Source organism: Hyla sarda, chromosome 1 (assembly GCF_029499605.1).
Source record: "Hyla sarda isolate aHylSar1 chromosome 1, aHylSar1.hap1, whole genome shotgun sequence".
Classification (NCBI taxonomy): Eukaryota; Metazoa; Chordata; class Amphibia; order Anura; family Hylidae; genus Hyla; species Hyla sarda.
Window position 1 is genome coordinate 439,017,845 of NC_079189.1, and position 12,461 is coordinate 439,030,305.

Genomic DNA, 12,461 nt, shown 5'->3' on the forward strand with positions numbered 1-12,461 from the left:
CGCACACCTAGTAGTGTATGACTAGTATGACTGATGTTTCTTGTTTCTTGTGAATGAAAAGATTAAGACATATGGGGAAGCGCCTATGTACTTCTTTAGTCAGAACCTCAGGATTATTCCCATCTAAAAGGACAGCATATTGCTAGGATATTCCATCACTTTATGAATAATAATAATAATAGTATTTATAATTGTTATTTATATAGTGCCAACAGATTCTTCAGCACTTTACAATATTGTGGTTACAAATAATGACAAGTATCAGACATTACCATATTACACCCTAAATATTTAAACAGGGGGAATGAGGACCCTGCTCGAGACAGATTGGACTATAAGGAATAGTTGAGACAAAAGGCAGAAAGTACTTTGCTGATACAATGGTGCAGTCATGTTTTATATAAATGGGAAGTTACATAAAGGAGGGTGAACCGGCCTGAATGTCTAAGGTGCAGAGAATGTTGGGGAAGACTGCCAAATTTGACACTTTTGATGTCTCCTAAGACCCAGAGGTCTCAGAAGGGGCAAAGTAATAGTAGCAGAGACCAAATAGGGAGTGTCATAGACCTGCTTGAAGTTGAGGGGGTCTACCCTCTGGTCTCCCACTGATTCTGAGATTGAAGGGGTCACAAGCTTTGATTTGGCAATTTGTCAACTTCTGAGTTTTCCCTGAACAAGAGTACTCTTGGCCACTTGCTAGAGCCCTACGCAGGACTGTTTTCTTAAAGGGGTTATCCAGGAAAAAACTTTTTTTATATATATCCACTGGCTCCAGTAAGTTAAACATATTTGTAAATTACTTCTATTAAAAAAATCTTAATCCTTTCAGTACTTATGAGCTGCTGAATTTGAGTTGTTCTATTCTGTCTAAGTGCTTTCTGATGACACCTGTCTCGGGAACGGTCCAGAGTAGAAGCACTTCCCGAGACAAGCAGAGATGTCAGCAGAGAGCACTGTTGCTAGACAGAAAAGAACAACTCAACTTCAGCAGCTGATAATTATTGGAAGGATTAAGATTTTGTAATAGAAGTCATTTTTAGAGCCAGTTGATTTAAAAAAAAAAAAAAAGTTTTTTCCTGGAATACTCCTTTTAATCCTGCTCCCGCTGGATTTCAGGCCATTACTGCCAGCTTTCACAAAAGGTGTGTGTTTCACTCCAGCCTGCTCCCGCTACATTTGTGTTGAAATCTTGCCCTCTCCTGCAACATGTGTGTCCATTCTCGCCTGCTCCTGCAAACATTTTCTCACAGCGTTTAGGGACAATCCCCTTGTGCCTTTTCATCACCCCTTGTGCTTTTTCATCACCCTTTGTGCCATTTCATCACCCCCTTGTGCCATTTCATCACCCCCTTGTGCCAATTCATCAGCCCCTTGTGCCAATTCATCAGCCCCTTGTGCCAATTCATCAGCCCCTTGTGCCAATTCATCAGCCCCTTGTGCCAATTCATCAGCCCCTTGTGCCAATTCATCAGCCCCTTGTGCCATTTCATCAGCCCCTTGTGCCATTTCATCAGCCCCTTGTGCCATTTCATCAGCCCCTTGTGCCATTTCAACAGCTTCTGTGGCATTTCAGAGATTTGCGGGACTGCATAGGATTTTTCAGGACCCGCTGTGTGTTCTGTGACTGCCTGCTCCCACCCTCTCAAGACTAAAAACTGCCCAATCCTGCGAGATTTATATCTGGTCCTGCGGGACCCATGGGATCCCAATTCCATTGCAGTCCCCTTACACATGGCTGTGCAGAGAACTGCACTTGTCCCCATTCACTTGACCCTAGCTGTATTGCTTCATCCTCAATATTGATGATCTTGAATTGCTATTACTCATTCTTGGATGGCTTATGCCACTGACGGGTAACTGCAGACGTAGCTAGTTGCCTGTTATGTGGATTGCACCTGACCATGGCTGTTCCTTGTCATATATTTAGGACTGCTTCTCCTGCCATAACACATTGTTGGCCTGATGACCTACAGCTATTTCTACATGTTTTAACTAAGCAGATCAAAAGAAATGGGAAAAATAATGTTAAGATGTAGTATTCCCCTTTCTTCTTTTAGCAGACATCTGCCTTAGGGATAGAAACATTGATTTGCTTAAAAATTGGAAAAATGTATAAATAATTATTAAATATGAAAGGGTTTTTCAAGATTAAAAAAACTGGTGTTCTCTATTTCCTAAAACTGTGCTAGGCTTATCCATGGACTTTGTCTTATTACAACTCATCTTCTTTCAAGTCAATAGACTTAAGAAGGGCATCACATGTGGCACTGTCCCAGAAACAAAGGGCAGACATCCTTATTAAATGTTGGACAATCCCTCTACCATAACACGGATCATGGTTAGGCCTGAATAGTCATGAAGCAGATGTGAAGCTTCTATGACATCCTACGTGATTGAAATCTAAGGGTCTATGCACATGGCCATGTTACGTCTGTGTATGGAGCCATAATAGAGGTGCATGGACCAAGGGGAGAATATCTGTACATAACATCACCTGACAGAGCTTTTACTGCACCCTATGGAATTCATACAGCTACAGAGCATTCAGAAACTTTAGAGAGCCTTTCCCTTTTTTAACATTTTGTTACGTTCTTTTCTTGTGCTAAAATAAATACAAATTAAAGGGGTATTCCAGGCAAAACCTTTTTTATATATATCAATTGGCTCCGGAAAATTAAACAGATTTGTAAATTACTTCTATTAAAAAATCTTAAACCTTCCAATAGTTATTAGCTTCTGAAGTTTTCTGTCTAACTGCTCAATGATGATGTCACGTCCCGGGAGCTGTGCATGAGGGGAGAATATCCCCATAGGAACTGCACAGCTCCCGGGACGTGAGTCATCAGAAAGCAGTTAGACAGAAAACAGCAACTCAACTTCAGAAGCTAATAACTATTGGAAGGATTAAGATTTTTTAATAGAAGTAATTTACAAATCTGTTTAACTTTCCGGAGCCAGTTGAGATATATAAAAAGTTTTGGCCTGGAATACCCCTTTAAGTTTTTCCTCATCATTCTGCACACATCATTCCATCATTCATCCATACCCCTTCCCTTCACCTCCTTGGTTAAATGTAATGGACATATGTATTTTTTCAACCATACTAACTATGTAACTATATAATGACAAAGTTAAAATAGAATATTTGCTAATCCATTGAAAAGGAAAAACTTAAAATTTGCATTGGCATAAGTATTCAGACCCTTTACTCAGTACATAGTTGAAGCACCTTTTGGCAGTCTCCAGTCTTCTTGGGCATGATGCCAAGGTCTGCCCACCTGGGTTTGGAGATTTTCTGTTCCATTCAGCTTTCCCTCGACCCTGACTAGTCTTCCTGTCTCAACTGCTGAAAAACATCCCCACAGCATGATACTGCCACCGCCATGCTTTACTGCAGGGATGGTATTGGGCAAGTGATGGGCAGTACTTGGTTTCCTCCAGACATGACGCTGAGGCTGAGGAAATTAATTTCCATCTATGAGACGGCGCATTTCTGAGCAGTCCTAGCCTCGCCGGATTTTTCAAATGTGCAGAATGTTCACCGGAATTTTCTGGCAGACGTTCTGCACATTTTATGCCTGTGTGAGCCCGGCCTTAGAGTTGAGCCCGAACAAAGGTGTTTTTTTCCCCAAATTATGTCCAATTAACTGACAATCAAAGTGTAGAAACATCTTAAAGATTATAAAAATAAATGGGAGGCTCCAGGGCTAAATTTCATGTGTCATAGCAACGGGTCTGAATACTTATGTCCATGCAAAAGTTTAGTTTTTCATTTTTAATAAATTTGCAAAAATGTTTAAAGGAGTAGTCCAGTGGTGACCCAGTGGTGACCAACTTATCCCCTATCCTAAGGATAGGGGATAAGTTTGAGATTGCGGGGGTCCGACCGCTGGGGCCCCCTGTGATCTCCTGTACGGAGCCCCGACAGCCCGCACGAAGCCGCGGCCGACACGCCCCCTCAATACAACTCTATGGCAGAGCCGAAGCGCTGCCTTCGGCAAACTCCGGCTCTGCCATAGAGATGTATTGAGGGGGCGTGTCGGCCGCGGCTTCGTGTGGCCGGAGAGCCTGGCCCCCGTACAGCGAGATCGCAGGGGAAAAAAATATACGGTATGTATTTTTTTTTTATTCTAGCGAAACAAAATCTGAAAAAAGTGAAAGGGTTTGAAACTTTCCAAATGCATTATGGGGGAGATTTATCAAAATCTGTCCAGAGTAAAAGTTGCCCAGTTGCACATAGCAACCAATCAGCTTGCTTCTTTCATTTTTAACAAGGCCTCTGCAAAATGAAAGAAGCGCTCTGATTGGTTGCTATGGGCAACTTTTCCTTTGCACAAGTTTTGATAAATGTACTAGAGAGCCATATGAACTTCATGCCCTGTGGTCAGGCTTCCAGCTAAACCAGAGTTCTATGCAAATCGTGTATGCAAAAGGTCCTTTTCACACCACATTTTGGGCACATGTGTTGAGGTATGTTTTCTTTTAAAGGGGTACTCCGGTGAAAACCTTTTTTCTTTTAAATCAACTGGTGGCAGAAAGTTAAACATATTTGTAAATTACTTCTATTAAAAAATCTTCTTCCTGTACTTATTAGTTGCTGAATACTACAGAGGAAATTCTTTTCTTTTTGGAATGCTCTCTGATGACATCAGGAGCACAGTTCTCTCTGCTGACGTTATTATAATAATAACAATTTATTTATTGTTTTCCTTAGTGGGATTTGAACCCAAGTCCCCAGCACTGCAAGGAGCATTGCTAACCACTGAGCCACCATGCTGCCCTTAGCATTCATCTGCTATACATGGTTGCTAAAATGGACAGAGATGTTAGCAGAGAGCACTGTGCTCGTGATGTCATCAGTGTTCCAAAAAGAAAGGCATTTCCTCTGTAGCATTCAGCAGCTAATAAGTACTGGAAGGATTAAGATTTTTTAATAGAAATAATTTACAAATATGTTTAACTTTTTGCCACCAGTTGATTTAAAAGAAAAAACGTTTTCACCGGAGTACCCCGTTAACCAAGAAAAAATGGATACTGCCTGCAACTGTGTGGAATAGTGTGGCAGGTGTGAAAGGGTCCTAAGGGTATGTGCCTCCTGGCTTATGTCATGTAAGGTGACACTAGGGTCCCATTGTGTTGAAAAAATTAAACCTGCATTATCTATATCAGTGTTTTCCAACCAGGGTACCTCCAGCTGTTGCAAAACTACAACTCCAAAGTCTGTCCGGGCATGCTGTAAATTTGCAACAGCTGGAGGCACCCTGGTTGGGAAACGCTGATATATATATATATATATATATATATATATATATATATATATATACACAGACACACTGGCATAAATGTTAGATTCAACTAGATAAATTTTAGCTTGAAGACACTGGGGGAGCTTTATCAAAACCTGTGTAGGGGAAAAGTGACACTGTTGCCCATAGCAACCAATCAGATCGCTTCTTTCATTTTTGAAAAGACCTCTGAAAAATGAAAGCAGCAATCTGATTGGTTGCTATGGGCAACTGCACCACTTTTTCCCCTACACAGGTTTTAATAAATCTTTCCCACTGTGTCTTATGAGTGCTGTACTCTATTAGGCCCATTACTATGGTGATGACTGTAAAGTGACATATATATATGCATTCAACATATGAGACCGTATTAGATGCATGTAAAACTATATGTACATGATAATTTTATGTTGCTCTTTTTTGTTGGAATTTTTGTAACTGCAGATAGATCATTAGAAAAATCAGCTTTCCATGTACTCAATTTATATTGACCTGCGTGGCACACAGAAATAAGGTGTAGGGGTACTGCCACACACCGTGGAAATGGTTAATGGTGTTATCCAGGGTTAATTAGACCTTGCTGTTTTCTTCTAAAAAGAGCGCCACACCTGTCCTCTGGTTGAGGGTGGTATTACAACTTGGCTTCAATAGATCTGGTGGTGGTACTGTTGGTGAAAGAAAGCAGCTATGTTTCTTGTAATGCTGGATAACTCTTGTAATGCTGGACATTCCCTGTCATCAACAAAAACGTTTAATATAATGTAGATAATACCATTATATGTATATTTGTAATATACATTTGTTAAATAATTTGTATTTTTTATTTTTTTGAGCGAAAAAGTGCTATCCCATCACCTATAGCCTGTGTGAGAAATACACAAAGTGAGGGCAGGACAAGCAGGGCTCAGTGCAGGCTCCTGGTTTGTCAATCATCCTATTGTGTGAGTCCGGAGCGTGTCATAGAGCCTCAGTGCTCAGATCCCTGGTTGTCCTCAGTGTACAGAGCCCTGCTTATCCTCAGTGTACAGATCCCCGCTTGTCCTCAGTGTACAGAGCCCCGCTTGTCCTCAGTGTACAGAGCCCCGCTTGTCCTCAGTGTACAGAGCCCCGCTTGTCCTCAGTGTACAGAGCCCCGCTTGTCCTCAGTGTGCAGAGCCCCGCTTATCCTCAGTGTGCAGAGCCCCGCTTGTCCTCAGTGTACAGAGCCCCGCTTGTCCTCAGTGTACAGAGCCCCGCTTGTCCTCAGTGCACAGAGCCCCGCTTGTCCTCAGTGCACAGAGCCCTGCTTGTCCTCAGTGCACAGAGCCCTGCTTGTCCTCAGTGCACAGTGCCCTGCTTGTCCTTAGTGTACAGTGCCCTGCTTGTCCTCACTGCACAGTGCCCTGCTTGTCCTCACTGCACAGAGCCCTGCTTGTCCTCAGTGTACAGAGCCCTGCTTGTCCTCAGTGTACAGAGCCCTGCTTGTCCTCAGTGCAGAGCCCTGCTTGTTCTCAGTGCACAGAGCCCTGCTTGTCCTCAGTGCACAGAGCCCTGCTTGTCCTTAGTGTACAGTGCCCTGCTTGTCCTCACTGCACAGAGCCCTGCTTTTCCTCAGTGCACAGAGCCCTGCTTGTCCTCAGTGTACAGAGCCCTGCTTGTCCTCAGTGTACAGAGCCCTGCTTGTCCTCAGTGTACAGAGCCCTGCTTGTCCTCAGTGTACAGAGCCCTGCTTGTCCTCAGTGTACAGAGCCCTGCTTGTCCTCAGTGTACAGAGCCCTGCTTGTCCTCAGTGTACAGAGCCTTGCTTGTCCTCAGTGTACAGAGCCTTGCTTGTCCTCAGTGTACAGAGCCCTGCTTGTCCTCAGTGTGCAGAGCCCTGCTTGTCCTCAGTGTGCAGAGCCCTGCTTGTCCTCAGTGTGCAGAGCCCTGCTTGTCCTCAGTGTAGAGAGCCCTGCTTGTCCTCAGTTTAGAGAGCCCTGCTTGTCCTCAGTGTACAGAGCCCTGCTTGTACAGGACTCTGTACACTGAGGACAAGCAGGGCTCGGTGCACAGAGCCCTGCTTGTCCTCGGTGCACAGAGCCCTGCTTGTACAGGACTCTGTACACTGAGGACAAGCAGGGCTCGGTGCACAGAGCCCTGCTTGTCCTCGGTGCAGAGAACCCTGCTTGTCCTCGGTGCACAGAGCCCTGCTTGTCCATCCACACTTCCAGTATTTGGGCTCCTCAAAGAGATACACATGCAATAGCTACAGGGACATTTTTTTAAACCAACGTATATTACAAATATACATATAGTGTTATTATCTACATTATCTCCTTAAGGACGCAGGGCATATTTGTACGACCTGCTCCTGCTCCCATGCTATGATTCAGGGTCACGCATCATAGTGGGTCGGGCCCGGCACCTAGCCATAGCCAGGACCTGTGGCTAATAACGGACATCACCGATTGCGGTGATGCCTGGTATTAACCCTTTAGATGCGCCGGTTAAAGTTGATGGCCGTGTCTAAAATTGTTTTTCAAATGCTTCAAGGGAGCTCATTCGAGCTAATCGGGACCACCGCAGTGAAACCGTGGTGTCCCGATGAACTGTGAGGGCACACAAGGTGGGTCCCTACCTTCCTCCTCGGTATCCGATCGTCTCTTTATTGCTCCATACCTGAGATCCAGGCCGGAGCAATGGATCGCCGATAACACTGATCAATTCTATGTTATGGCATAGCATTGATCAGTGTATGCAATCAACGTATTGCATGTTATAGCCCCCTATGGGGACTGTACAAGTGTAAAAAAAAAAAAAAAGTTACTAAATGTGATTTAACCCTTTCCCTAATAAAAGTTTGAATCACCCCCTTTTCCCATTTAAAAAAAAAACTATGTAAAAAAAAAAGAAATAAACATATGTGGTATCGCCGCGTGTGTAAATATCCGATCTATAAAAAATATGCTGTTAATTAAACCGCACAGTCAATGGCATACACGTAAAAAATTTCCAAAGTCCAAAATAGCGTATTTTTGGTAACTTTTTATACCATTTAAAAATGAATAAAAAGCTATCAAATAGTCTGGTCAAAGCAAAAATAGTACCGATAAAAACTTCAGATCGCGGCACAAAAAAATTAGCCCTCATTCATCCCCGTATGCTGAAAAATAAAAAAGTTATAGGGGTCAGAAGATGACATTTTTAAACTTATTAATTTTCGTGCATGTAGTTATGATTTTTACCAGAAGTACGACAAAATCAAATCTATATAAGTAGGGTATCATTTATCGTATGGACCTACAGAATAAAGAGAAGGTGTCATTTTTACCGAAAAATACACTGCGTAGTAGGGATCGACCGATATCGGTTTTTTAGGGCCGATACCGATAATCGGTGGAGGTTAGGGCCGATAGCCGATAACTTATACCGATATTCCGGTATAAGTTATCGGCTATTATCCCCCCTCGACAACGCTGCAGAGCATTGATTTAATACGGGTGCTTTAAATCAATGCACTGCGGTGGCTTTTGCGGTGCCATAGGCCGCCACCGCCACCACCACCACCACCACCAAGGTAATTGCCGATACCGATAATGCCCAAAATCGTGATTATCGGCCGATAATATCGGCCATACCGATAATCGGTCGATTCCTACTGCGTAGAAACGGAAGCCACCAAAAGTTACAAAATGGTGTTTTTTCTTCAATTTTGTCGCACAATGATTTTCTTTTCCCTTTCGCCGAGGATTTTTGGGTAAAATTACTGATGTCATTACAAAGTACAATTGGTGGCACAAAAAACAAGCCATCATATGGATCTGTAGGTGCAAAAGGGTTATGATTTTTATAAGGGAAGGAGGAAAAAAACGAAAGTGCAAAAAGGGAGAAACGCTGAGTTTTTGTTAAGGGGTTGTATAAAACGTTTTTGTTGATGATAGGTACACTTAAAAGATTTTCTGCAGCAGCAGACCTACACCAAATTGTGAGGATTTGCCTCTGCAGGTTTGAGAAAAAATATGCTAATAAAGACAAGGTATTGCGTTTTCATCATAAAAATTTCATAGCACCATTAGAATTTTATATTGGATTTTGACTTCCACCATTAAAATCAATTGGGAATATCCATAACTGATGTGAGACATTATTTGACATGCTGCAGATTTAAAGCCCATACTACAGGTCACTTTCTGGCAGTACATGGTTGAGATTTTGGAAATCTTATCCACTATGCTCTTAACTATAAACTTTGTGGAAATATACAGCGAATCCACCACATAACCTTATCCTTAGGCATAATGGAGAGATCAAGACTGCGATCTTGCAGAGCAGAACTGAAAGCAAAGCAACTGACACTGAAGAAAATAAATAGCAAGTAATCATTACCCATAGGTGGTGACAAACGTAGAACTGTTCATATCACAGGTGTTTGCCTTAAAGGGGTAGTTCAGCTCTTTGTGTCTTATTCCCTATTTAAAGCATAGGGGATAAGTGTGTGATCGCAGTGGGTCCAAATGCTGCATATCGTGCCCCCCACCCTGCTCAGTGCTCAACTTACAATGGCCTCAACATCTGGACCATTGTAACTTAAAACCATACCCAACATACAATGCTATGGACAGGCCAGATCTGTGAAACGTGTCAATGGCTGAAGAACTGATCAATTAGAATGGGCATTTACTGGTAAAACCCCTGTATTACTGAAGTGCATGCACTGAATTCCTGTCTGGTAGCGCCTCCCTACAGTACAGGGCGGTATTACATGTACTACTCTTACCTGTGCCACAGTTAGCTGCTCCTTTGGACACCGAGTGAGAGCGGCTCCATTTTACTTTTTTGGGCCCCTGTCCTCCTCATAGACAGTGATTTACAGCTTCCAGCAGATCTTTCTTACTTTTATATGTAAGGACTTGCTTTATCTTTATTAGGTTTCTACTTATATTTCTTTAATCCACACTTTTTCCTATTTATGGATGACATTCTGGTGCTTCAGAACCAGGTTTCCATAGAGTTATGGTCTCAACTTACAATGGTCATCCTGGAATCAATTAGTATTGTATCTTGAGGGACCACTGTACACGAATGAGTACAGCAATCAAAAGTAAGGAGCTAGACTACCCCTTTAATAGAATTTTTGAAGTTCCCTAAAATCAGTTACAATGCCTAACCTTTTATACCAGCCCCTTATGATATTATAATTGCATTATGATGAAATATTGTCGTGGTGCCGTATGTAAAATGGTGGTTACCAAACGTTTACGTCAGTCAAGGTGACAACAAGCAAGGAGGCATGCCAGGCTGTGGCACTAGAGCATCTCTGCTCCACCTCCTTGACACTTGGCTGAGAAATAAAAGGGGCATTTTATACGCTTGGCAGCCACCATTACCTCCAGGACGTATAGTTTGCTTTTATACCCTAAAAGCTATTCAAAGGTGTCTGCAGATCTGAGCTGTATATAGACGGCTGACAGATTCCCTTTTAAAAAGTTTGTGTTTGAGCAGAGGTGATGTCAGGTATGATATGTGTAGTAGTATGCTATTCCAGAACAACCTGCCTAGCAGCTAAATCTTACTGGAAGCTGTTTTCAGAAGTTGGCAAACGTGATACGTTTTTGCCTTGTCATAAGTTTACAGTGCAGATGTTCACACGATCCTGTCACTTTATTATTACTGTTTTGACAGTTGCTAGAGGGCTGCCTATGACCCATGTAGTGACATGTTCAGCGCATCTTGTTTCAGTATAAATGTAAAGTAACACCGGTAGCTTACAACTCATTGTTTCATTAAATATTAATCCTAACTTGCAATATATTATTTGTACCATTTAATATATTATTTGAAATTTTTACGCAATTTCAAAGATTCTCCTGCCTGTACAATGGTGGCTCTACTGCTGCGGGTACCATATAAAAAGGCGATCACATGGATCTCATAATAAGCTACACAGGAACCAAGAATGAGGGGCTTTTACATGGAAAGGATCCTGCACATATTTGATGTTCAGTCATTTAGTTTACATTGAACTCTGCAGCCTAAAGTATGCAGCTTCAAATCCTGCACATCAAATATACACATGAGACTAGGGCTGGGCGGTATGACCAAATGCGTGTATCACGGTATTTTTTTTGACTTTTGGCGGTTCCACGGTATATAACGGTACTTCCTCACACCCCTCCAGCAATTATCAGCCCAGCGCTGCCCCCATCGGGGTAAATACTCATATCACCTGCATGCGCTGCCCTCCTCGTCCTGTTTGCTGTGGCCGCCGGCACTCTATACTGTACGCTGTATCCCTATGCCCAGGCTGCAGAAGGTAAACAAAATAAACTTTAACGCACCTACGTCGGCCTTACACTGGGGACGGGAACGTCGGACAGGCGTCAGCCTATCACCGGCTTCAGCGATGTTCCGCCTCGGCCTGTGATAGGCTGAGCCCACTGTCATGTAAGAAGCCGGCTTCTTACATGACAGTGAGCTCAGCCTATCACCCGCCGAGGCGGAACATTGCTGCGTCCGGTGATAGGCTGAAGGCTCCCATCCCCAGGAAGCAGGTGAGGCCGGTACCGGACCAACGGGAGGTGAGTTAAAGTTTATTTTGTTTACTTTTTGCAGCCCGGGCATAGGGATACCGCACAGTATAGAGCAGTGGTCTCCAACCTGCAGACCTCCAGATGTTTCAAAACTACAACTCCCAAAATGCCCGGACAACCGATGGCTGTCCGGGCATGTAGGGAGTTGTAGTTTTGCAACATCTGGAGGTCTGCAGGTTGAAGACCACTGGTATAGAGTGTCAGCGCCGGCGGCCGCTACAAACTAGATGTGGAGGGCAGCGCTTGCGGGTGACATGTGTAGTACCCTGATGGGGACAGCGCTGGGCTGATAATTAATTGGGGGGGGGGGGCAGAACAGCGCTCGCGGGTCACATATGATTAGTTCCCCGATGTGGGGATAGCGCAGCTCTGGGCTAAGTCATTCATTCCCGAGGGGGAGGGGCCAAACCGGTATTGCAGTATGGATTAAAATTCATATCGTGCAGCACAAAATTTTCGGTATTCGGTATGAACCGGTATACTGCCCAGCCCTACATGATACTGTATATGTGAATACACCCCTAAAGAGATAACCTTACATTATTTTCAGGGCCATTTCCATAGATTTCTTTGCCCCATGAAGTAAGCTTAGTCGTGGCTGTAGAGTACAGTACATGGTCATGGAGTA

General features: G+C 43.3%; 1 protein-coding gene across 8 annotated transcripts in view; it reads left to right on the top strand.

Annotated features, from left to right (window-relative positions):
* Nucleotides 1–12,461, top strand: part of SEPTIN5 (septin 5) — an 88,733-nt gene that overhangs the window by 10,608 nt on the left and 65,664 nt on the right. For 6 of the 8 annotated variants that reach the window (XM_056532282.1, XM_056532294.1, XM_056532288.1 and 3 more), the window contains exon 1: nucleotides 4,410–4,433. The exons of the other annotated variants lie outside the window; for them this stretch is intronic. In XM_056532282.1, coding sequence (XP_056388257.1) covers nucleotides 4,425–4,433 — 9 coding nt within the window. In that variant the 5' untranslated portion in view covers nucleotides 4,410–4,424. Of the gene's footprint in view, nucleotides 1–4,409; nucleotides 4,434–12,461 lie in introns of those variants that run through there. 8 annotated transcript variants of the gene reach the window in all.